The following is a 25,808-nucleotide window of genomic DNA, read 5'->3' on the forward strand; positions in this document are numbered from 1 at the left end:
GCGGCCGCGGACGGGCGTGCGCGGGGGGCGCGGGGCGCGGGCCTCGGCGGCTTCGGCGGCGGCGGCGGCGGAAGCCTGGTGCCCCCGCCCGCCCTGTCCTCTCGACGAGGCGGCGGTGTCACCGCGGGCCGGGCCTCGGACGACCGCCTCGGAGCGCGGCGCGGGGGGCGGCGGCGCGGGCGGAGCGCGGGGGGCGCCGAGCAGCGCGGCCCGCCCGGGGGCGCCGCCGGCCGGTCAGCGCGGACGGCGCTCGGCGGACGCGGACGCACGGCCGCCGGCCCCTCCCTGCCCGCGCCGGCCGGCAGCGATGACATCGACGGGGAAGGACGGCGGGGCGCAGCACGCGCAGTATGTGGGGCCCTACCGGCTGGAGAAGACGCTGGGCAAGGGGCAGACAGGTGCGTGCGCGGGCGGGGGCGGGCGGGGGGCGCCCAGGCCCGGCCCGGCCCGCGGCCGCGAACAATGGGCGGCCGAGCGCCCCGCCCGCCCGGCCCGCCGAGCCCCGCGGGCGGCGGCTGCGGTCGGCCGGGCGCGGCCCAAGGACACGCGGCGCGGGCCGGGGGCGCTCGAGCCGGGGGCGCACGAGCCGGGGGCGCGGGCCTGGGGCGCTCGAGCCGGGGGCGCACGAGCCCGGGCCACACGAGCCCCGGGCCCCGCCAGCGCCCTCGCCCCGCCGCAGGTGCCGGCCCGGGCCGCGATGCGCGCCCCGGCGGCCGGGCCATTGTGCCGCGGAGGAGGGGCCGGCGGGCCCATCTGCCGCCCGCCGCGGCCGCGCCGATGGGCGGGCTGCCCGAGCAGCTGCGCCCCGCCGCGACCCCCACCCCCGCCCCGGCCGGGCCCTGGCCTCCCTCTCCGGTGGGGGCGGGAGACTGCGGGGACCGGGCTGGACAGCGCCCTCCTCTGCTCCCAGGCGCTGCTCCCAGACTATCGCGGGGCCCTGACCGTGGGTCTGCGGCCTGGCAGGTGGAACAGACCCCGGGCCTACCGGAGCAGGGTCTTCCGGGCCCGTCCGGGCTGCCTTTCCGGAGGGCCGCTTAGGTCCCAGGAGGCCCGCGGTGACCACAGCTACCTTTGCATTTGGCCACCGTTCCCCAGCCCCACTGGGCTCGGCCAGCCCCTCATCTGCTCGGCCAGGCACATCCAGAGTCCCCTTTGTCGGGGCCGGACTCAGCCATTTTCTTCCTTCTCCCCGGACCGGCATGTGTCCTGGCCACCCCGAGGTCTAACTGGCACTGACCGCTCAGCCCTTCCCGTCCGAGGAGGGTGCAGGTGCAGGCTGGGGGCTCAGGAGGCCGCTCCGCTGGGGGGGTGTTTGGGAAGGAAAGTGGGGCGGGCAGTCCGGGCCGGGAGCCGGCGGCTGTGATGTGACCAGCAGAGCACAGGAAGGTGTCTGGGCCAGGGCTGGGGTAGACAGACGACCCCTGCGCCTGAGCCACCCCCACACTGACCTGCACCAAGGGGCCGCTGGCTGCCGGGCAGGGCTGTGGGTAGGGCTGGTGGGGTGGCCAGACAGCCAGCGTTTAACTGAGTTCAAAATATGTTTCCTGGGAAGGACAGCCGTGGTTTGTGAAATCCTCGGTGAAGGAAGGGCCCAGGACAGCACAATGCGAGAGGCGGTGAAATAATCCAGTTATCATACCAATAAAATGCTATTATAAGGAAACACCAGCGCGTAAGTGGTGACAACAGTGAGTTACAGGCAGGGCCGCGCACCGGTCTCCGTGGGTCCGGGCTGGTCTCTGTACCCCTTACTGAGTTACACTGTCGTGGGGTCAATTGCAGGAGGTTTCCACTGTAACTAACAGTAATGAATACGAAAGGATGCGCCGTGCGTGTGTGTCAACCTGTGCTGCAGCGTGGTACTTAGAAAACAGCTCCAAGGGGCGCTCAAAGCAGCCTCCGTCCGTGCTGGGCACTCAGGAGCCAGGCCCCTCTCTGAGCTCAGATGGGCACAGTGTAAGCTTGCTGCCCAGAAGGCTGTCCCGTGGTGCCCGTCTTCCCGTTCCTGCTGCTGAAGGGTTGTCTCAAGTTTGGTGGGTGTGGGACCCTGAATGTGTGTGCTCCAGGCCTGGAGAGTTGCCACATCCCAAGCCTGTCCTTTACTCCAGAGAGGGAGGTAGGCTTCCTGCCAGGAGCCCTCGGTGGGAGAACGCGAGGCTGGACATTCTGATCCTGCTGTGGAGAATGCTTCTCCTGCTGGGATCTGGCCATGGCCTGGCTGCAGGGGAGCTGGGGAGGCCACGGTGCGGTGAGACCGCCTGGCGTAGCCCTCCGCTCCAGCCCACCTCTCCTTGACTGTGCACCAACGACATGTTCATTTCAACCCTCCCTGTTCTTCTTGGCTTCCCCTCTGCCCACATCGCTCAAAACAAAAGGCACTTGTCTTGAGGTGGCTGTGGAGAGGACACGTCCGGTGGGACTGAGGCTCAGGTGCGGCGTGAGCTTTTCAGCCCGGCTGACCCCAGCCAGGGCCTGGTGGACACCCTTCTCGGGCCTGGCAGGGTGCAGCCCGCCCTCTGCCGCACCTCTCGGCAGGTCGTGGTTCACGATCTGACCTGTGTGGCGCTGGGCCCAGCAGGTCAGTGCTACCGCTTTACGGCAGCGTCTGGCCTCCGCACAGGGCGGTGGAGCTGTGGTTGTGTGCTCATCTCCCTCTTGTCCAGGAGAGTCCTCTGTACAGCTCCCCTCAGTGGCCTCGGGTGTCACCTCTGACCACCAGAGTGTCCGAGCCCAGGCACCAACCGAAACTAAAGTGTTGGTTTCTGGCCATTGAAAACTGGCGGATGGCGACCTTCAGGGCCTCCTAGGGTGCAGGTGTTTCTGGGGTGGGATGGAACAGGAGCCCACCATGTGCTCACTGCACAGAGCTGGTTTTCAGAAGTCCACATATCAGGACCTTGATCTCAAGTGAAGTCCTGTGCAGAGTTCTGGGGAGCTGGGCATGATGGGCAACTCTCCCACCTGTTGGTCTTTCCCGACCCTGGCGCAGCCTCTGGAGGAGCCCGGGGCCCTGTGAGGTAGTTGGAAAGGCCCGTGCAGTGTCTTGGCTCCCCTACCAGTGACTGCACCAGGCAGAGGCCTCAGGACACCCCCCCAGCCCTCTTCCCACAGTGCAGACCCTCCCCGAGGGAACCCCCCTTCTGGGCTGAGGCCTGGCCTCGGTTGGCCTGTCCCTGTTGGGCAGCCCGGCACAGAGGTCCTACGTGATGAGTGGGCACACCTTGGACAGGTGGTGCTCCCGGGTGGGGATGGGAGGATCGTGGGAGTGGGGGAAGCCCTAGGACCCCTGTCCTGTCCAGCTTGCTGTGGCTTTAAGCCCCTCAGCACGTGTCTGTGCATCCCTGTTCACAGGGGTCCCACTGCCTCTTCACAGAGAAGCGCTCTGCGGGGGCCAGGGGCCACTCGTACTGGATAAGGTGTGCCGGGCAGAAGGCACAGCATGGTCCATCACAGAGGTGACACACTTTAGGCAGGACCTAGCCCTGACCATGGATTTCCTCCATGTGGGAGCACCACGGCCCACAACCCCCAGACCCCAGCACAGTGCAGGCTGTGCCAGGGAGGGCTTCGGAGTCATCTGTGGCTCCATCTCTGCCCCACGATCTGCGCACATGGGGAGTCGTGTCTAGAGTGGTCAGGGAGTGCGGTGGAGGCAGGGCCCAGCCTGCTTTCCTGTGCTGTGAAGCTTGGCTGCCCTCCCCACCGACCCCAGGCTCTGTCCAGAGGTGGAAGCCTCTGGGGCTACCACGGACTATGCCGCCTACCCAGGACTAAGGCTCTCAGGGGCTCCAGGTCCCACCCCACCCCTGGCTGCCTGAGGCGGCCAGGGCCCTTCCCTTGCTCTGGGGCACCCAGGGGTCTTCACTGGTGGCTGGCAGGGGGTGTGGGTCCCCGTGCACCCCCACCTCCAGGCCCCTCTTCCCAACCAGCCACCTTGAGGACAGCGTGGGGCCAGGAGGGCTGCACTGCAGAATGCCACTCCTGCTCTTTTCTGGGGGGTGACCCTGGGGTGGGGGTCTAGGCGGCAGCTCCACAGCAGGCCCATCTGTGAGGATGGCCCCGTCTGCCACCTTCCTGTGCCGGAGGTCTGTAGCTATCACTCTGGAGGAGCAGTAACAAGGGCACCTATGCGGTCACCTGGTGGCTCTAGTTTGGGGGACACCTGTGCCTCCAAGGCCTCATGGCACAGACCAGCTTCTCTGAGCACCTGGGAGGGTCAGGTTGCGTCTGAAGCGAGCGCTCCGCTGGGGACTGGCTCTGACGGAGGAGGCAGGCCGGCCACTGGGACCACCCCCCCCGCTCCCACCTGTGTGGGCTGTGCCCTGCAGCCACTGTGGAGCCTAATGGGTTCTGTGCCACTGGCCCCAAGGCACTGCACTGCCCACCTGGGTTCTGGCCACTCAGTGGCTGAGGGACTCTGAGACACCATCTACACAGTGTAAGGCGAGAGGACAGCAGGACAGCATGAGTCAGGGCCCGCCTGGAGGTCGCATGGGAGGGGAGGGACCTCCTGGCCTCCTCTGGTCTGGGTGGTCCCTCGTGCTGTCCTACACTCTGCAGGAAGGGAACAGCACTCTGGCCTAGTCAGCCCGCCTTCACCTGCGGGGCTGGCTGGTGAGTCAGAACACACTGCAGTGGGTGGTGGGCCTGGGGTGGCGGAGCCACCCGGGCCTCACCCCAGGGATGCCAGCCTGGCCAAGCTGCCCAAGCCAGCTGCCTTGGGCTCTGGACAAGATGGAGGCTGGGCTGGGGCCAAGGCCACAGGGACAAAGCAGGGCCTGTGCCCAGCCGGCTGCCTCTCAGGGCCCGGCCAGCTTGGTTCAGGCCTTGCTCCGCCGCCTCTGAGGGGCCAGTGTTCTGGAGCCTGGCAGCTGGGAACCAGGTCCCCACCCACAGAACAATGTTCCCGAAATGCTGGCTGTTAAAAAAAACTCCCCCTTTCCCTCCGGGGCCATCTCTGGCTTCCCAGGCTGGTCTGCTTCAGGCCTTGGGGCCCCAGGGCCCAGGCAGTGGACTGGGTCTGAGTTTCCTCCTCAGGCAGATGGTGAGGGCCACATAGGTTGCTGCGTGTAGATCACGCACCATGCCCTTGGGCCGAGGTGCAGTCCTGTCTGCCCTGGGGGTAGAGGCCTGTGAGGACAGAGCTCCCTCCCCTGGGTGGCCATGGCATCCTTGTGGGCCTGGCTAAGGGTGAACAGACAATTTTGGGCTGGTTGCAGTGGAGGTTTGGGCTGGGGGGTGGGAGGAAAGGAGTCCTGGGCCCCTTGGGACAGTCCCTGGAGGCGCCCTGGGGCCTCATGCCATCACCACCCACTTTGGGCTCAGGCTGGGCCCTAGGGTCCTGGAGGGCAGGGCTGGCCTTCCCGGCCTTCAGCAGAGGCGGGAGGACAGCCTGGACAGCCGCCTGTGTGGCTGATGACGCAGCCGGGGGCGGCTGCACGTCAGGCGAGGCTAGGAGCCGTGGGCGGTGTGCAGGAGCGGGGAGCCTGCCTCGCCAGGAATGTGGCCTCTGAGGGATGGCTTGGCTGGGAGCCTGCGGGTGACCCCAGAGCTGCTGGGCAGCCCCTCACTTGGATAAAGGGGCCAGGATGGGGGGCGCCTGGGGAGCAGCATCTGGTGGGTCCTCAGTGCCAAGAGAGAGGGGCCTCCAGGTCAAGCCATGTGGCCATGGGCACCTGAGGGGCTCCTCCTATGGCTGGCATCGGGCACTCATGGCCAGAGCAGGGGTGTCGCTGCAGTGAGAGCTGCCTCCTGGGCAGGTGACCTCACTGGCCTGAGTCTGAGAGTTCTCCATGTTGGCCAAAGGTGACCTGGTGTCCGCCCCAGGAAAGGCGCTGGCCAGAGCAGCCGTGTTGGGTGAGGAGGTCCAGTGCCCTGGCCGTGCCTCAGAGCCCCAGGGCTTGCTGTTCATGTTCCTCCTGTGAGCCCCTTCGGCAGTGCCACCGGCCCCACACTGGAGGTGGCAGCACAGGTGGGCAGGTGGTCGGGAGCCCAGGTCTGCAGAGGCCAGCAAAGCCTCCTCCCCAGGCAATGAGCTGCACGCCCTGCCACCGTGGCCTCAGGCCCTTGCCCACTCTCACCCTCCCCTCCTGCTGTCCAGGTTGGGGTCTTCAGCCATGAGGAAGGGCCTGGACACAGCCTTCACATCCCTCCATGGGTGTTGGGGCACATGCAGACCCACGGAACCAGTGCAGCCCTGACCTGGACCTTCCCAGCCTCTCCTTCCTCCACGTTGTCTTGGGGCACAAGTCCTTCTGATGTGAGCGCAGGAGACTCGCTCTTGTGTCTCTTGGCTGTTTTTGGTTTTCGTCCTGTGCTGTTGAGGGTCTTGAGAGCCCTTCCACCAGCCCCACGGGCTTCCTCCACACGGGGTTGGCAGCAGGGCCACAGGCACAAAGGCACCTCCAGCAGGGAAGGGGCTGGCAGGCTGCCTGCCACAGGCCAGCACCATGGGGCATTTGTGACCTCTGGGGTCTCTGGGTCAGGACATTCCTGAGGAACAGCTCTGCAGAGCCCCCAAGGTGGGGGTGCCACCAGGGTGTTTGATAGAGAGGCAGACCCTGCAGTCGAGTAGTCACTTGGCCACATCTCAGTTTCCCCTCAGCTAAGTGGCTTGGGTGTGACAGGGACAATGCCTCGTGGGACCGTGCTTGATGGGGCTAAGCCCAGTGCTGGGCCTGACACTGCGGCAGCATCGCCTCTGGGCAGGGCTGAGGCACCCAAGAGGGAGGAGGGGGGACAGACGGCAACTCTGCGTCTGCTGCCCCTTAGTCGACATGGTTTGCGTGCGGCTCTTGTTTGTGGGGGTGGCGAGCAGAGAGAGGTGACAGGGATTGTGGCAAAGCCAGACCAGCCACTGTGCCCAGTGAGGGGACACCCAGGCTGCACAGCCCTTGGGGCTCCAAGTGGCTGCCCGACGTGGTGGGCTCTAAGCTGGGGAGAGGTTTGTCCCATCCCTGTCCCTCGACCACATGCTGCCACAGAGACCCAGGGTGTGTCCCCGCCCCGCCTGAGCTCCCACTGGGCCCTGGCCCTGCTTTCTGCCTGGCAACGGGGGAGCCTGGGGTGCAGGGACAGCAGGTCAGCCTTGGGCTGAGCGAGCTTTCCTGGCACCTTCTGCTCACAGCGTCCTTGTCCTAGGGGCCAGCTGGAGTGGGTGTGGGGCGCCGCCCGAGCCTCAGCCCTGTAGCTTCTGTGACTTGCCTGGGGTCGGGCTGTTGTGGGAACTGTAAACACCAGCTCTGGCTGCACTCTGGATCGCAGCATTCTCAGACACACAGCAGAGAGGAAAGGGTCCCAAGCCCTGCGTGCCGCCTCTGCGTGCCACCCCAGCCTTAGCCCCAGCCCCCACCTCTCTGCACCCAGTGTCTGGAGGCCAGTGGGGTCCCGGATCTGCTCAGGGACTGTGTGCACAGTCTCCCCACTCTGAGCCATGGCTGGTATCCATCAGGCCCTGGGCTGGGGGCTGTTTGCAGGGGTCCTCATCTCGGCATCACCTGAGGCCTGGGTTTCAGGGTGGGCCCGAGGGTCTGTATTCCTGACACGTTCCCAGGTGATGTTGATGCAGGTCGGCGACCCACTTGGAGAGCCGTGGTGACTGTAATGAGGCCGACCCCCTTCTTCCTACTTGACCCCTGACCCTGGCACAGTGGTGGGTACAGGCATGGCCTCAGTTTATCCATCGTCACACGTGGGCACCTGTGCAGCCAGCACTGGGCTGGGTGTGGGGCACACAGCAAAACATGGCCTTGGCCCTGCCTGTGGATATCTGACCCACACATTCTGGAACCTTCACCCCATGACATACACCTGCAGGTCCAGTCTCAGAGGGGTAGATGCCATGCAGGAGGAGTGGGGCCTGTTTTAGCTCTGCCATGGAAGTGGGGCGCATTGTGTTCCAAAACCCAGTGGGGCGGGGGGCTAGGCAGGGAAGAAGGTGCTGGCTGGTTGCTCACTGGGAGCAAGGCACGACCTAGGCTGGGGTCTGGGAAAGACCTGCCCCCTCATGGTGCTCAGGCCTCGTGTGTCAGCTCCTCAGGCCACTTCTGCCAGACACTGGGTGTGACAGTCTCTTCTGTCCCTGCCGGCTCCCAGCCCCAGGCCTGGCCTCACCCTCTAGGGTGCAGGGGCTCTTTTCATCCAGTTCGAGTGTTGAGTGGCAGTCACTGTCCTGGACACTGAAGAACAGCCAGATGCAGCAGTGACTGCATGGTCCTGGAGCTCAGAGCTGGGGTGGGGCAGCCCTACCATCCCAGACGGTCCAGCGTCCAGGGCAACTGGCCCCAGCTCCTGTCTTCGCAGAACTGCTCTGCCAAAGCACCTGGCCTATGGCCTCTTGCGCCATGTGTCATCTGGCATGGCTGACGTGTGGCTGCCCCACAAGGGTGCCTGTGTTTAGGGGCTTCCTGCCTGGTGTTAGACTGCTGAGGTGGTGGGCTGTGCCCCTTGTCTGCAGGTTGGGGCTCATGCTTGGTGCGCAGATGCTTCTGCCAAATGCACATGCATTTCGAGTGAGACTTTCTGGCCAGGACTGTAGTCACCTGGAAGAAGAGGTCACTCTTCAAGCCCACCACATTCATGCATGGGGTAGGGGGGGCCAGGCTTGGGAGCCCCTACAGCCAGGGGCCAGCCTACTGAGTGTGTCCCTGGAGCACATGGAAGCTTGGCACCCAGGGGGCCAGGCAGCCCTGGACCCTGGCACACTCTGCACAGAGAGCCCCTGGTTGGTCCACGCCAGCAGTGGGGGCAGCCTGCCGACCTTCAGGATCAGGAGAGTGGGCCCTGCACCCCGCTTCTGAGGCGTGGAGGCCTGAGGGGCAGCAGGCTCGTGCGCCAGCTGGGGAGCTGTCCAGCACTGTCCCTGCTGAACTCTGCAGCTTCTGCTTCCTGGGAGGGAGGCTGCCTCTAGCAGTTGGTCCTCAAACCTTGGCTGCAGCAGATCCCCATCCTGGCTCTGAGGAGCCCCCATCTGAGTCAGGGTCTGTGTGCCTGAGCCCCCACATTCTGGGAGAAGAGACGTGGAGGGGGGGAGGGTGCAGGTGTTACCCTCCAGCTGCCCCACCCTGGGACCCCCATTTCCCTGGACCTGCTGGTCCCTCCTTATGGCAGCCCAGCCAGCCCTCCCGGCTCCTCCCAGTGGGCAAGGGCCCAGGTCTTCCTGGAGCTCCCACATGCACAGAGAGGGTCCTCTGGAGCCTCGGGTCTACTCCCACAGCCCCCTCCTCAAGCCTGGGGCACTGGGGTGATGGGTCAGGACAGAAAGGGCCAGCCCTCCACCCCCACCCCGGGCTAGCTCAGGGGCAGGGTGGGAAGTTGACTGGAGACGGGTGACATTTGGAAGGGAAGAGGCTCGGCAGGCAGATAAGCCAGGGGTGAGCTGCTGGATTGACTGTGGAGACAAAGGGCTCGTCTCAGATTGGATGTTTGTTGACCCTGAACCCCAAATCCCCAGGGATTTACAACTAATCATAGAGCGGCACAGATAGGCCGTCCTCCAACAAAAGCCCTGAGTGGCAGAGGGCATCTGCCATTGTGTGTTTGTGCAGGGGGCTGTGAACCAGCCGAAGGTCCTACCATGTTCCCACCTCGGGCCCTGCCTGGGGCTGCAGGGGACATCACCCAGGGGGATGCCTGGTGGCCCCAGGTCACAGGGAGGTGCCCTGCTGTGGGCATGGCAGGGGCACCTGGGGTCTCGGCCTGCTGTCCTGGGTGCTTAGCCCATAGAGGGAGGGGCAGGCCTACACCAGCACCTCCCCCTGCCCAGCCCTTCACTTGTGGAGTCAGCTGGTCCTGGGACCTCTGCCCTCAGGGACCTGTGCACACCCTCAGGGGTCTACACACTGGCTGCTGTGGCAGGATTGGTCAGCCTTGTTTTGGGGCTGGGGGGACATGGCACCCAGTTGGGTCACATGAGGTCAGTGGCAACTGTCCCCAGACCAGGGAGGCAGGATGGAGGCTACTATGTGTGGCCACCCCCACCCCAGGCCACAGTGTCAGGAAGGGCTCTGGTGGCTTGGAGCTGGCTGCTTTGGTGGTGGGGGCAGGGAGTTTATGCCCAGCTTTGACAGGGTGGATGGAGCTCCTGAGTCACTCAGTTGGGTGGCATCTGGGAGCTCTCGCCTGTCTCCTCTGGCTTCTGCTAGTGCTGGGGTGACGGTGCCATCAGGGAGGACCTGGGGCCCTGGGAAGCCCTGCCCCACCCCACCCCAGGTGGCTTCCTCAGGGTCTTGAGCTGACAGGGCGTTCCGTCCCCAGAGAGCAGGGGTGGGTGGGAGGGCCTGGCTGCAGCCCTCTTGGTGCTGGTCCCCTTGCTGGTGAACACTGCCCTTAGGGGCATCTCTGTGCCAGAGGCAGTGAGCAGGGGTCCTCTTGCCTGGATGACAGGAACCTGCCGGGCAGCCACTAACTCCAGGCCCATGCCTGCTGGTCCAGGCTGGGTCAGCTCTGGCCACCTGCTCCGTGCTCATGAGCCTCGGGGAGTCTGGTGCCTATGGAGCCTATCTGTCCCCACAGTAGGGTGGTCCCTGCCTCTGTCTGTAAGAGTCCTCCTGGGGAAAACAGCCCCTCAAGAGCACTGGTGGCCATGGGCACATTCCTCAGCTGCTGGTTCAGGCTCTGTGGCCCAGGGACAGATTGGGGTTCCTTGCTGGGCCTCAGGAACTCACCCCTAGGGCACCTCTCCTCTTGGGTTTGGATGCCAAGCGGCCTGTACCCTGGGGGGCGGGGGGCAGCCAGCAGCCCCCAGACATGGCTTTCACGTTCAGAGCAGGTGTTGACCAGTGTGGATCAGGCACCTAGCCCCTCCGCTCCCCTGATCTGGGGCCCCAGGACTGGGGGACCGGCCTGACAGCCGGGCACTGGCACCCTGTTGAGGAGACCTGGCGTGTGAGCTGGGGACCATGTGCTGATGAAATTATGTCTGCTGTGTTCTGGAGAGTTTGGCCTTGGGACAGGTGGCCCTTCTGGTGGCATTTGGGTTCTTGCTTCATAAACCAAGCCTATGCCCAGCGAACCAGTGCTGAGACTGGCCTGGGAGTTTCCAGTGACCAGAAGACATATGTATTGAGACTTCCCTGCCTGCAGGAGGTGGATGGGTTCCAGGCCCCGCTGCCTGGCTGGGGGTGTCATGGAGGTCAGGCCAGCAGGGCAAGGTGCAGCAGGCCCCAGGGTGTGTATGGGTGTGGGGTGGGTCCATCCTGAATCAGGAGGGGCGGGACGTGCCTGGCCCCTGCTCCCTCCCTGGGCTTAGATGCTTCCTGGCCCCCAGGCCCGGCCCCTTTGAGTGTGTCTGGGCTTCTCTGCAGAGGGTCCTGCCCCGACTCCCAGGAGGTCATGGTTCACTGTCTCTACAGCACCGGGACTCCAGGGCTGTGACAGGGGTGCCAGCTCCCCTCCCCAGGGCACATGGTGGGGTCCCCCTTCCCGCCCTCCAAGTCCCTGACTCACTTTGGCCAATGAAGAGTGAGCAGAACTCAGTCTGTCCAGTGGAAGCTTCCAGAGCCAGTGCCCCTCCCGGTCCACTGAAGCTCAGGTGAGGACATGCCCTCTGCAGCCTGCCCCCCCCCGCCCCTGGTGTCAGGCCGAGCTGCTGATGCCCAGCACCCCTCCCTCAGTGGCTGCCTTGCCACCAGAGGCCTGCAGGGGCCGTGGGGCCTGGGGCACAGGGAGGGGCTGCCTTCTGCAGGCCTGGCTTCTCCGCATCCCCCCTCTTGTCTCTCTGTCCCCTTGGGTCCCCACTTTTCCCGATGCCTCCCCTCTTCCTTGCCCTTGCTCTCCTGTCATGTCCCCTCTTTGGGGCTCCCCTCCCAGGGTTGTTGACCTCAGGACAGTGCGGGTGGGGTAAGGACTTGGCACCAGCCGGGCTTCCTCCCTGACTGGCCTGCCAGGACCAATGTGGGGAGGCTCTAGGGGTCCCGTTTGTGGGGTCTCACACTCAACTCTGACATTGGTGTCACTCAGCCTTCCCCTTCGTCCTCGTCCCAGCACCCGGAGGAGGATGGGGTGAGGAAGGACCCCAAGGGGAGGCCGTCTGCCTGACCCCTCCCTGGCTGCCAGCCCAAGCCCCAGCCTGGAGAGCGCAGAGGCCACGTCCTGCCCGGGTTCCTGGTGTGGCTGGCAGGTCTCTGCCTCTCCCCTCTCTCTGCCAGCTAAGCAAATTCTATTCTTACCCCATGTGGGAGGTTACCTCTGTGCGGGCAGGCTCCCGGGGGCAGGCCGGGCTCAGCGTCTGTCCATCTCAAGAGTGCTGACCCCAGGGGCTCCCATGCCTCCTCGGGCCCTCCTCCTGCAGGCTGCTGGCTCAGCCTCTGTCCACTGCCCCCTACTTGGCCTCCAACAACTTGGGGTCTCCTGGCCTCCCTCTGCTTCAGGCCAGCACTGCGCTACTCCCACAGGTGTAGGCTGGACCCCAAATTCCACACCAAGGTGCCGCACGGTCTGGCCCCTGCCCCCCGCCGCCTACCTCTCACCACCTGTAGCTCTGTGCTTGCCTTTGATTCGTGCGTCCTGCTCGGCTTGGGGCAGGCATGGAGCACACGCCAGAGCTGAGCAGTAGGACCGCAAATCAGAGCTGCGCTGAATGGCCCAGGGTGACGGGGGCAGCCCTGACAGGAGCTGGGGAAACCACACAGGATGCCCAGGGCCCTGCACACCTGAGGAGGACACGACAAGGGGCGCCAAGCTCTCAGTAAGGGCCACACAGGGTGGGTGGGAGAAGTGGGCAGGGCGAGGGCAGCTCTGTGTCCTGCATGTGGCTCCCGCTGCTGGCAGTGCTTCAGAAAGGCTCAGGGCTGGGCCCATCCCTGCACTGTCCAGGGCCTGAGAAGAGGATGGCAGGGTCCCCTCCTGCAGCTCCAAAAAGAGGAGCCCTGGGGTCTGAGACGGGAGAGGCTGGGCACCTGCTGCCTCAGAATGGGACTCTTGGGCCCATGTCTGTGGATGTGCATGTGTGTCTGTGTAGGTCTGCGTGTGCAGGTCTGTGTCTTGCTGTGTCTGTGTGTGTGTATGTGTGTATCAGTGTGCGTGTGCAGGTCTGTGTGTCTGTGTGTTGCTGTGTCTCTGTGTGTAGGTCTGCTAGTGTGTGCGTCTGTGTGTGCACATCTTTATGTGCAGGTCCGTGTGCGTGTCTGTGTGTTCCTGTGTCTCTGTGTATGTAGGTCTGCATGTGTGTGTCTGTGTGCATGTGCCTGCATCTGTGCGTGTGTCTGTGTGTGTGCAGGTGTGTGTGTGTGCAGGTCTGTGTGTGTGTGTGTGTATGTGTCTGTGTGTGCGTGTCTCTGTGTGTGGGCCTGTGTCTTTGTGTGTGCAGGTCTGTGTGTGTGGGCCTGTGTGTGTGTGCAGGGCTGTGTCTGCCTGCCTGCAGGATGACAGGCGGAGACTCCCTGGGGCTTCCCAGGGAAGGCATCCCCAGCCTTATCACCATGGCAACCCCTCCGCCCATCCCTGGGGTGTGGAGGGTGGGGCCTGGCAGGTGCTGTGCAGGTGGAGCTGAGCAGACCTCCTGCCTGGCGGGCGGTGGTGGCACGTGTCTGGGCTCCCACTGGGCTGCCGCCTCTCCCTCCTGCCCCCAGCTTCTCAGAGCCATGCATTCGGTCCCCCTGCCCAGAACGTCCTGGGGAGCTGCACAGCAGTAGTCCACAGCCCTGCCACCAGCTGCGCCTCCCTGGTTGGATGTTGATGTCCACACAGAAGCTGGGCCCCTGGTCCCCAGAGAGTCCAGGGGACTCCTCCTGTGGGGCCCGGCTGGGATGTCACCCCTCTTTCCCCTGCTGCTTGCCCTGTACAAGCTCCCCTCCCCCAGAAAACCCCTCTCATCCTTTTGCGGTCCCTCAGGCATGTTGCTCTGCAGGTGGCTTAGCCAGTGGCCTTGACGCCAACCCTCTCAGGAAGGAGAGGACACCAGCTTTAAAAAACAATCCACTTAATCGAATTACAAAATAGTTACGGGATTCAGTCAAAATATTTCATTGGGCTAATTTTACAATATCGAATTGCAAAGACCAGTTAATAAAAATCTAATGTGATCGTCTGACACCATTGGGATTGGAGATGGGCTCGCAGCCACCTGGAGGAAGGCTGGCCCTCCAGAAGGTGTGTCCCAGGGTGCAGAGGGGCCTGGGCAGGGAGGGGGCCCCGGAATCCACGGTCTCACAGCACATGCCCCCGAGGCTGCCGGGTCTCCTGCTGGCCCTGGAGCCAGGCGCACCTGCCGGGCTGCGGTGGGGGGAGGCGAGGGGTTGCTCTGGTGCTGGAGGAGGTGGAAGCCTCATCCTCCCCCCAGTCTTGGGGTCAGTCCTCTCTGACCTCGTCCCCACACAGCAGGTGGACGTGCCACAGCAGCTGTGGCTGGGGCCTCCCAGGTGGGCTGCCCTGCATCAGGGGAGTGAAGGGAGCCCAGCCTGGACGTGCGTTGTGCTGTCCGTGTCTGTGTCGGGCAGGGACAGGCACGCCTTCTTTGTGCAGTGGGGGTGGGGACCTCCGCTCTGCTGCCCAGCTCAGGTTGGGTCCTGGGCAGAGTCGGTGCTGGGGCTGGGCACGTGTGGAGGATCTGGGTGCAGGAGGCCCATCCTCGCTGTCTCCCTGTTGTGTCACACCAGGTTGGCTCAGCTGCCTCTGCGGTTGCCATGGCAACCACACTGGGCTGGGCTGGCAGCCACCGGGCTGAGGATAGCCCCGGAGAAAAGCGGAACCCCCTCCCACATACTGCCCCCCGGGGGGAGGGGTCTTCACACCACAGCCGCCAGGCTGGAGGGGACCTTGGAGGCCTAGCCTGTGCCAGGGCCAGCCGTGTCTCCCTCGGCTGTGGGCCCCATGCCTGAGCACCTCCCCCCTGCAGGGACCCCATGTGCCACAGCCCTGCTCGGGCAGGAGTAGGGGGTGGGGTTTTCCAGGACCCAGTCCACAAGGAGACTCTTCAACCTGGCCACACAGGTCAGGACCCAAGTCAGACCCCCCACCCTAAGGTCTCGCTCTGGCTCTGCCCCGTGAGCCAGCAGTGTGGTCACGCCTGGTGGGAACCTGTCATGAGAAGGGCCCTGTTTCTCCCAAGTCACCCGTTGTCATTCTTCTGAGCGTGCACCCGTGTGCTCTGAGTCCTCGGCCTCTGTCTTGAGGCTGCTGTCCCACGTGATCCAGCTGTGGGAAGTCCCAGCGCCAGCTGCCTGAGGGAGAGGAGGGGTGCAGAGGGGCACAGGACACTTTGGGGTGGCGGGACCTGGGCCCTCCTGGTTGTGGTGACTTGGCTGAAACCAACCGAGCTCTTTGAGTCTGTGTGGCTCATGGTGCGTCAGGGTCGCCTCAAAGCTGCGGAGAAACAGCCGACACGGGCACGATTGGAGGGGCAGGCTTTAGGGGCACAGAAGGGGAAGAGAAGGCAGGCCTGGTGCCCCCCTCGTGCGGGGCGGGGTGCTTGCAGTGCCCGCCCCAGGGCTGTGAGAGCCACAGCCGTGCTCGGGAGGCACTTAGCAAGCCCCGCACCGCACGGGTGCCGAGGGGCCACGGAATCGGCAGCTGGTGTGTGCCTTGTTGGCGCTGCCACCACTGGGGACTGCTACCCTCACGCTCCTCGGGGACCCCGCTGCAGCGCATGAGGCTTGCTTTTGTTCTCCTGGGTTCCTTGTCCCCCTCGAGCTTATTTGGGGGGTGAGTGTGGAAGAGCTATGTGCAGTCTCCCAAGTCCCCAGTGACTGCCGACCCTCTCCCTTGGGGTGGGGCCCGTGGGGTGGCTGGTCCTCCAGGCAGGTCCTTCCAGTTGGGCCGGCAGCAGGCCGGGCCCCTTGTAGTGGGGACACAACCGGAGGTAGGTCAGGGACCAGCCAGGCCTCCATGGCTGCGAAGCCGAGGAGGGGACTTGGGGGGCTGGAGTCAGGGGAGAGGCTTCCACTGGCCTTTTGTGCAGAGGCAGGTGGTGGTGGGTCTAAGAAGCCAGGGCCAGCTGCTGGGGGGGTGGGGGGCTCTGAGCTCAGGGACCAGCTGAAGGGGGGGGGAAGGGAGGGGCTGGGAGAGCCGCAGGATGCTGCCTGCCTTTTCTGCTCCCATCACCATGGCAACAGATGGAGGTTTGGCAGGAAAGAGGGGGAGGGCTTGGTGGGAGGTGCTCGGGGTCTGGGGACGAGCTGGGGATCCTTCGGGGACTTGGGGGTTGCTTTCCTCAGGCTGGGCGGGCTCCCCTGGCAGAGGTGACCACCACAGGATGGGAGTGTGGGCTTTGGAGGTGCATCTGAGATTCCTTTCTCTGGGGCTCCCAGCCTCGCTCCTGGGCCAGTGCCCCCAACCCAGACAGCTCCCCAGCCTGGGCCCTGGGCACGGCTCCACCCCACCACCCAGCCCTGGAGTAGGGGAGAAGGCCGGGCTGGGGCACCAGCCTCACCCCATGTGACCACTGGCCACAGGGCCACCCACCCTTGGGCTGAGGGCTGCCCATCTGCAGGGCATGTCCTGGCCAGCCCTGGGCCCCCTCCTGTCTCCCCTACCCTCCCCCGCAGCCAGAGAGCCCAGGCCTGACCAGCAGGCGGACAGGGGCGGGGCCAGGCTCTGCAGAGGGCTCAGCCGCTCATGCTCCCAGGCCACCTCCCCCTCCTCAAGGCCAAGCCTGAGTACCAGCCCCACCCTGCAGGCTCAGCCAGTGGGCACACTCGACACTCGCTGCCTGGTTATGCCCGTGTGAGTCCGCACGTGGGTGGGAGGGTGTGGTGTTCATGTGTGAGAGGGATGTGGCCCTGCAGGGAGCCCAGGCAGCTGTGCGAACTTCCAGCAGTGCCAGGTGGGGCCCCACCCAGGAGGGCCAGCTGCGCAATTCTCACTGTGGGAGTGTGGCCATCTGTGCCAAGTCCTTGGGCCCAGGCCCACCTGCTGGGGGCAAGGAGGCTGCTGGCCGCAGGCCACGGCCACAGTGCCCAGGGCAGGCTCCCGGCCTGGCCCAGCATCGGGGCCTTCCACTCCCCTCCCCACAGGAGTGCAGCCCCCAGCCCCCAGCGCTGCCCCAGCTGCTGCAGCAGGGGAAAATTCTAATGGGGTGAGGGAGGTCTGGGCTCCTTGCTGTGTGGGGCCTGGTGGCACCCTCGAAAACTCGGGCACAGAGTAGAGCGTCTCTGATGGGGGTTGGCCCAGCAGAGACTGTCTGTGGGAGACCTTTCCTTGGATGGGGACAGTGGCTGTGGGGTCGGGTGTGGGGTGGGCCTTCTCGGATTGCCAACCCCAGGCAGGACAGAGGCTGCAGACAAGCCCACCTGGCAGCCCCTCCACCTGGCCCCTCCCCACACACCCCTCCCTGACTGCTGCAGGCCCAGGGGTGGGTGCCCGAGACAGGCGCTCCCCCCACCCTGGCGTCCCTGCATCCATCAGGGGCCTCCGCAGGGCCAGAGCAGCAGGAGGCCTCAGACCCGTGCTGGCCCCATCCAGCCACTGTTGCCCCAGCAGTGATGTCTCTGCGGGGAACAGGGCCTGCCCCGCAGCTGTGCCCTGGCCCCATGGAAAGAAATATGGGGATGTTTCTGTGGAACTGGACACGAGACCCTCTCCCTCACCCCTGCCCAGCAATAACGGGGAGCGGGTGGGAGGGTGGCAGAGAGCTGGAGAGCGTGTGCTGGGCCCGGCCCCTGACCCTCCGTTCCTATACCCTGCAGCTGCCCTCGGGCTGCTGAGACCCCACTTTGCCCCGGCCCTCTGTCTGACATTCGCAGGAAGCCACCTGAGCAGACGCAGATAAACACAGCCCTCCCAGCACCAGGGAGGGACAGAGAAGCCGCAGAGGCCATCTCCGGGCTGGCAGGCGGGGCGGGGCTTGGGCCCTCCTGGCTCCTGACTGTGGTGGGTGAGCGTGGAGACGTGGCTCGTGGCAGCCCCCTCCCCGCAGCCCCACACTCCTTGGCGGGCACTGTGTTGGTCTCCGCTCGCTGTCAAGGCTGGGGGCCTGGGCTTTGGGTGCAGGGCTCTTGGGGCCCGGCCTCCCAGGCTTCACTGCTGCCCCCATCCCGGGTGAGGGGGGATGGGGTGTGCCCCTCCCTGCAGGCCTGAGGGCGGTGCAGAACGGGGACCTCAGGGACCTCCTCGGCCCCATCAAAACATCTGGGGCTGCAGCTCCAGCTCACCCACTTGGAGAAGGTAGTTAGAGGCAAAGGGGCGGCCACTTCAGCCCAGTGCTGGGCAGCAAGTGAATTTCGTGGCTGGTTGGGTAAATGCTCCCATTTTATAGGTGAATTTAATTAGAATGTTTCCTATTTGAGAAAACTGTTCCCGGAAGGCAGGAGCCAGGGCCAGGCCCCTGAGTGTGGGCAGTGGAGGCAGCCAGGCTGGCGTGGGGCTTTGCAGAGCATGTGGGCATGTGTATGGGGGACCCCCGTGTGACCACAGGTGCAAGACGCCAGGGACTGTGTGGCCATCTTCCTCCCAGCAAGCTGGCACCCCCTCCCCTTGAGGTTGTCCCCCAGCTCTGCTGACCTCTGCCCCACAATCCCACACCTGGGTCCTGGCACCTGGCTCCCAGCAGAACCTCCCCAAGCCAGGGAGAAAGCGGGCATGGGTGTCTGGAGACTGTGCACCTGGGCTTCCTGTGCTGCCCACCATCAGCTGTCCCCTGACCGCACACAATCGTCGTCAGAGGGGGCCCTGAACTGAGTGCCAGGGTCTGCGGGACCTGTCACACCCCCTCGCTGCACAAGCCCTTCCTGCCATCTGTGGGGGCCATCCATGGCTAAGGGGCTAGGACCTCCTAGGAAGGTCCCCAGGCTGCAGGCAGGGGACTGGGACTACCAAGGACAGCTGCAGTGGGCTTGCAGCCAGCCAGCACCACCTCTGCTGGGCCCCGGGGAGAAGGGCCCCCTCTCCTTAGAACTGGGCGCCTTCTCCGCATGCTGGACACCCAGAGTGTACCATTTCTGAACACCACTCCTTCATACAGAAAATTTGGTCATAATTGTGTGATAACTGTTTTCTTGATCTGTTCTTTAGTTTTAAAACAATTGTTTATTAATTTTTTAAAAAGTATTTATCTTTAAATTTAAAGGCACTAAAATACTGCATGCGTGAACTAAGATTTGCGCTTACCAAAAATATACCCTGTAGCTCACATTGTTTCCATGTTTTAAATTTTAAAAGCAAATACATAGAAGCTCCCAGAGGTCAGGCAGAAGGGCAGCATGGGGGTGGCCAGAGCACGGCTTCTGTCTGGACAGTGCAGCTGCTGCTTGGGGCACCCACAACAGCGCAGGCCAAGGGCACTGTCCCGCAGCAAATGGTGCCAGGGCACCAAGAACTTTCTCTATAAGGAAGAGCCTGAATCACTGGGATTCTAGGAATGAGCCTCCGTGTAGGAGACGGTGTTGGTTAGAGGACACGTAGCTGAGAGCGTGCTGCCATGCGGCTGCCACAGCGAGGACGAAAGCCACCGTCAGCAGCCGTCGCCGAGTGCTCAGGCTGGCGAGGGCCATGTTCTAGAGAAGAGCACTCACTTTGTCACTGACAGTCGGCGCACGGTGACAAAAGTAGACTGGGTTTTTTCTTTTTATTAAAAGTTGAGATGGGATTCACATAACCTAACATTGACCATTTTGAGCGTACAATTTGGGGGCATTTAGTACATGCAGCGCTGGGCGACCACTACCTGTGTCTAGTTCCAAAACATTTTCATCACCTGAAGGGAACCCTGTCCCCATTAGCTGTCATCCTGATTCAGCTCCCTCCCCGCCTGTGGAAGCCACGAATCTGTCTTCTATTCCTATGGATTGACCTATTCTGGATATTTCCCACGACTGGAATCACACAGAACTTGTCCCTTTGTGACCGGCTGCTGTCACTCAGCATAGTGTCCTCAAGGTTCACCCACATGGTAGCGTGTGTCAGAATTTTCTCCTTTTTTATGAACGCTATTCCCTTGTGTGGCTGGACCATGTTCCGCTTGTCCGTTTGTCCGTCGATGGACACTGGGGTGTCTGCACCCTGGCCGCTGGGACCGGTGCTGCAGCGGACACTGGCAGGCCCCTGCCTCCAGCCCTGCGAGCACATGCCTAGGAACGGTCATCCTGTGCTTAACTCTGTGAGGAACTGCCAGACGCTTCCAGTAGGCAACACTTTAATTGGTTTTATTTTTATTTTTCAAGTCTCCACAGATAGGGCAGGAGCCCCGCCCGTCGCATGCCAGTCCTGTTCAGATTCTCGCTCCTTCCTTCGCGGAGTCCCTGGGCCGGGAGGAAAGGGGCGTGATTCAGGGGTCGGGCCAGTGATCTGTGCGGTGCCCGCAGGCGGGTCAGGGGAGAGGGCGCTCTGGGCTCCACGGAGACCAACAGTTCCCCTGGGAGGGCAGTTGTGGGAGGTCCCGGAGCACCCAGCCACGGGCAGCCCCGTCCTCTCGGTAGTTCTGTTCTGTGTCTTAGTTTTTGCAGATATGGGGAAGTGACGAGTCGTGAAGTCCATTGCTAGGTGGGACCTAGAACCAGGCAAAGGAACCAAGCTCATTATTGGCTCCTGTGGCAACCCCAGGCCACTTCTGGCACACGGGGACCCTCCTGATGGCAGGGCGGGCAGGGCAGAGCACAGTGGGCCTGGGACCACCCCGTTCAGCAGGGAGAGGGGAGAGCAGAGGGGCTGTACCTGGTGTGTGGCAGGTATGCCACGGAGTCCCAGGCCAGCGGCCTGTGGGGAGGCGGGAGCAGGCCTGAGGGGCTGCAGGTGGTCTGTCCAGCACTGTGGCCCCTCTGGAGCTGGCCTCTGTCTTTGTTTCATCAGGTCGCATGCCTGTGGTAGCAAGTCACTGCTGGTATGGGACAATGCTGCTCAACCTCTCCATGGTGAAGAAAGAGTTTTTGTAAAATTCCCAATCCAGTACTTTAGTGAAATACGGTAAAAATGAACACAGTAAAATGAAGGGGGGGAAACCCAAAGCTGTTTAGAATACAAGCCCAAGTATTTCACTGGATTCATCAGATGTGATTCCTCAGCTGAGCTATAAATGTCTGAATGTTTTCTGCTGCCTGTCGTGGGCCTGTCCTGGTCTGCAGACCGTGCTCTGAGCGGCCTGGGTGAAGATGCGGGGTGGAAGCACCATGTCCGTCCAGCCCAGTGCCACCCAGAGGCCACCTCTTTGAGCCATTTCTGGTTCAGATGCTTCTGATGGTGGGCACACCCCTGGTGTCTGGGTTGGTCTCTTCAGGCGACAGCTGGTGGACCTGCTGCGAGTCATGACAACTGGCTCACCCATCCCCCCGGACTCGTGTCTCTTCTCTGCAAGGCGAGCGCCTTGTCATTCCCACCTCCCTTTTTCTCTCCCATCTTTCTAACAGTGACTTCCGCCTTTATTGTTTTAAAGTTTAGCATTTCTGTCCTTCAGCCACACCATGTCTTCTGGGGTTTGCCTGGCGGTTGACTCTCTAAAGTGAAAAATCATAAAGAGGGTTTCCACAGTTGTCAGCATGGGAATGTCGATCAGTGCTGGGTTAGGTTGTGTGCCACAATTACCTTTCTTTGTCATGTGACCCACTCAAGGAAGCTGTGCCCATGTACCCGGGGGCTCTGCTCTGAGACCTGGTTTTTATGGAATCAGGGGCATCGAGAGGTTGCAAGTCTGTTGGGTCTTCTCTTTTCTGGCATCCCATGAACTGTTTACATTTGTGACACATTTATTTGCATCACCATGATGTTCTTGAGAATCCTTTGATTTTCCTGGAGTTTCAAGTTGCCCTTCTTTTTTCATTGCACTGGTTACTTATCTATTATAACCTTGACTTTTTTTTAAATTCAGATATGTCATACATTCTATCAAGTCCCCTTTTTTCATGGCAGCTCCCTCCTGGAGTCCTCTGTCCCCTGTTCCAAACTGCTGCGGTTCCCTAAAAGGCCTCCTGCAGGGGGAGAGGGGTTCTCCCAGGACTTGTCTCTGCTGTCCCACAGGATGTGACCCTCTGGTTCCTTCTGGTCTACCTCATTGTGTCAGGTGACTTCCTAGGAAAAGTTGCACAAGACTGCACAATTCCAAGTCTGAGTGTCTGAAGGGACCTTCACTATGTGCTCACACTCCCTTCACAGGGCCTGGCACTGGCAGGCTTTGCTCCATTAGCTCCCAGCTTCCAGTGCTGATGAGAAGTAAGATGCCCGTTGAAAACATCTGCCTTTTCCCACCCTTTTTTACATCAGAGCTCCCCAGAAGTGTTATTCTCATTGAAGCAACATCTCCCTTTCTCTCCAACCCCTCTGCCTTACTGACATGACCCCCATGGTGCCAAGTCAGGACCACTCTCAGTCCTGCTCCAGCAACAGCGTTTGATGCAGTGTTGCTTTCCACTCTTCACTCGACTTGCAGAGCAGCACACTCACCAGCTTCCTCTCTAACCCACCGTCTGCTCCTCCCAGGCCACTCTGCCGCAGCCTCCTCATCTCACAGCCTCTGAGCGCTGGAGCAGCATGGGCCCCCTTCTCAGTCAGCAGTCACTCTGGGTGACCTCATCACTCCCAGCGGCTTGGCACTGGCGTGGTCTGTCTTTTCATATGTTCATTTCTGACCTGTGTGTCCTTAGACATAAAGTATGTTTCTTATAAATATCATGCACTTAGGTCTGGGATTTCCCTTCCCCTAGTCAGACTGTTATTTAGTTGGAGTCTTTAGGCCATTTACACTTAATGTAATCGCGGGTGTTTGGCTCAAGTCAGCCAGAGTTCTGTTTGTTTTCCATTTGTCCCATCTGTTCTGTGTGTGTTTGTTCCTCCTTTCCTGTTGTTTTTTGCATCAACCATGTATTTTTTAGTTATTCCACTTCCCTTCCTCTATTTGCATTAAGCTACACCTTTTTCATTATTCCTTTAGTTATTACTCTAGAGCAGTGATTCTCAAAGTCTTAAACCACGACCCCTTGGGCTCCCTGAGCCTTACTGAGGTCCATGAGGCCCAAACTGTTTTGTTTTTTTTTTTTTTTTTTTTGGTCTTTCTGTGACCGGTAAGGGGATCGCAACCCTTGGTGTGGTGTCGTCCGCACCGCGCTCAGCCAGTGAGCGCACCGGCCATTCCTATATAGGATCTGAACCCGCGGCGGGAGTGCTGCTGCGCCCCCAAGCGCTGCACTCTCCTGAGTGCACCACAGGGCCGGCCCCCAAACTGTTTTTATGATATTATAGAGTATGATTTGCCTTAACACAGTGGAGTTTTCTAGAGGCTCATGATATGTCTTCTTTAAGGCAGATATTAAAGAGATTTGCAACAATGTAAAGCAGTGCCATTCTCAGTAATTCTCCTTTGTTTTGGAAATATATGGTTATTTTTCAAAATAAAATGTGTTATGTTTACAGATAATTAATGTATGCATAATGGGTTTACTTTTTTAATGAATCAATAAATATTTGTAAAATTTCTGTTTTAGTTTCAAATACAATAAATATTGGCAGCTATAACCACATAAATAAAAGCCCTTTGGTAGTTGTTAAGAGTGTAAATGAGTCCCAAGACCATGAAGGCTGAGGACTTGCAGTCGTGGACTACAGTGCTAGCTAAGTTAGATGCAGGGAGTGTCTCATTCCACCAGCACCCCGGGGACCCCTCCACCCTGCAGGCTGCAGGCCATGAGGGCGTTATGTCTGCAGTTGTGTGGCTGACAATGCTTTGCTGCTGTATTTGCAGAATTGCTCTTTTAAAGCAATGATTATTCAAGAAGAGATTTTCAGATTTGCTCGGGTGCCTTCATGCCTGCCCACGGATCCAGCCACCATGTGGGGTCACTTCCCTTCAGGCTGAGGAGCTTCCTCTGACCCTTACTGTAGTCTTGTAGCCCATGCAATGAATTCCTTTTGTCCATCTTTTCTTCTGACTAATAAATGTACTTATTTTTTTATGTTACAGTCCATTTCTGAAAATTCCAATATTTGGGACAGTTCTGGCCTGCCTCTATTGGCTGTTTTTTCTCTTGAGAGTAGGTCACATTTCCCCACTTCTTTGTGTACATCATAATTTTTTATTTTATGCAGACATTATTTACTTAGAAGAGTAGTTCAGGCTGGAATGGGTAGGGTTGCCCCAAAAGGACTGCCCTTCCCTCCATCAGGCATGTCGGATGGGCTGGTCAGCTTGACCTAAACAGGACATTAGCTGGGTCAGGACTGGTGGCCCCTTTGGCAAGTCTCTGTTCAGCTCTGGTCAAGTGTCTTGAGGGTGTGAGCCCCCAGGGGTAGTTTTCTTCTTTATTTCTGTTGTGTTTTGTTTTTCTGTTTTGGGCAGCTGACTGGTTCAGGGATCCGAACCCTCGACCTCGGTGTTATAACACTATGCTATAACCAGTATTTCTGTTGTGTTTTGAATTCCTGTCCCTAACAGAAGTTCAGTGAACACTGATTGAGTGAGAGAATTAATGGAGCAGACTCTTGGGAGCTCGCACGCCCTGGGCCAGGCACTCACGGACCTTTGCTCCTGATGTGTCCGTCCACTCTGGGATGTGACTATTTCTTGGATAGTGTTTCCTGTCCCCTGTCCACTGTCAGCTCCTCCCATTAGTCAGATATTGGGCTTTCAGGGTTGGTGGCCTCTCACTGTTCCATCTTTTCTTTCTTGCTCTGCCTCACTAGGCATTTTCTTTTTCTTAGTTATTTCAGCAGTTTCTTATGCCAGCAGTTATTGTTATTTTTAATGTCTTAGAGCATTTTCTTGTTTTCCCATCCTTTTTGTAGATTTCTTGTTTTACAGATGTAAAACAACTTACTAAATCCTAGTAAATCGATGCCATGAAGGGTCAGAGAACTGTGGAGGCGTCTGTTCCCGAGGGCTGGCTCCCCTGCTTCTCTTGCTTGGACCCCTCTTCCCTCTCGGGCGCCTCCTCCCGCACCTGGTCACCTGGCTGTCTGTTCACCTGGGTGGATGCTGTGCTTCTTCTGTGATGGATAAGTAGGAATGATGTCCTGCCTAGGTGTCTGTGGGGTGGGACCTCTGCTCGGGAGCCGTGCGCGTGCGTGTGCGCGTGTGTGCGCGTGTGTGCGTGCGTGTGTGTGCGTGCGCGTGCACGCGTGTGCATGCGTGTGCATGTGTGCGTGTGCGTGTGTGCGTGCATGCGGGCTGCAGGCCAGGGCATGGGGCAGGCGTTTGCTCCAGGACAGCCCCCTGGCCTCTGCTGCAGTGGCGTGTTTCCCCGACTGTTTCCTGTCTTGGCGTTGCCAACCCAGACCGTTCCCCAGGTTGACACCCTCCATAAATGCTCCCGCTGTGTTTGCAGCCCCGCTGAGGGACACCTGCAGCCTCCCCAGGGTTGACAGGCAGACCCAGCCCCTGCCCCTCTGCCTTCCTTCTTCCAGAGGCTTCTGGAATGTTTCAGGATTTCTTCCTCACCGCCACGCCTCCCTCTTTCTTTAACCCAGAGGGTGGGATTGAGAGGAGGCAAACAGGAGGGTCAGCCTGCCGGGAACCCGCGGAAACCTTGGTCTGTCTCGCTGGCAGGACCCTGGCAGCCACGCCACGCCTGGACACCTCCCCCATCCCCCAACAAGTATCCGTCCCTGCCCCCTCCGAGCCAGAACTCCACCCAGCCCTGGCCTTCTTTTCCAGCACCTGGGCCAGAGAAGTCCTCTTGGGACCCGTCCTCCTCCCAGCCAAAGGCACCACTGCACTCTTAGGTCTGTTCAGAGACTTGGCTGGCTGGGCAGGGTAGGGGCCTGGGGCCGTCCATAGGTGTGGAGGCCTGGTCACCCCGTGTCTCTGCTTCTCAGCTTTGCCCTCAGGAGCCTGGTCTGAGCATCTTAGCAAGGGAGCATCTGTATCCCGGGGAGGGCCCCTCCCTCAGCCCTCTGCCTGGGTGCCAGCAAGTGGATCTTAACCTTGGGCTGTACTGTTGGCTCCTGTCAGCGTCTTT

General features: G+C 61.2%; 1 protein-coding gene across 3 annotated transcripts in view; it reads left to right on the top strand.

Moving 5' to 3' along the window:
* Positions 1 to 307: 307 nt before the first annotated feature.
* Positions 308 to 25,808, top strand: part of BRSK2 (BR serine/threonine kinase 2) — a 56,748-nt gene continuing 31,247 nt past the window's right edge. For all 3 annotated transcript variants that reach the window (XM_063093760.1, XM_063093758.1, XM_063093759.1), the window contains exon 1: positions 308 to 398. In XM_063093760.1, coding sequence (XP_062949830.1) covers positions 308 to 398 — 91 coding nt within the window. The remainder of the gene's footprint in view (positions 399 to 25,808) is intronic.

This window comes from Cynocephalus volans, chromosome 4 (assembly GCF_027409185.1).
Source record: "Cynocephalus volans isolate mCynVol1 chromosome 4, mCynVol1.pri, whole genome shotgun sequence".
In the NCBI taxonomy this organism is placed as follows: Eukaryota; Metazoa; Chordata; class Mammalia; order Dermoptera; family Cynocephalidae; genus Cynocephalus; species Cynocephalus volans.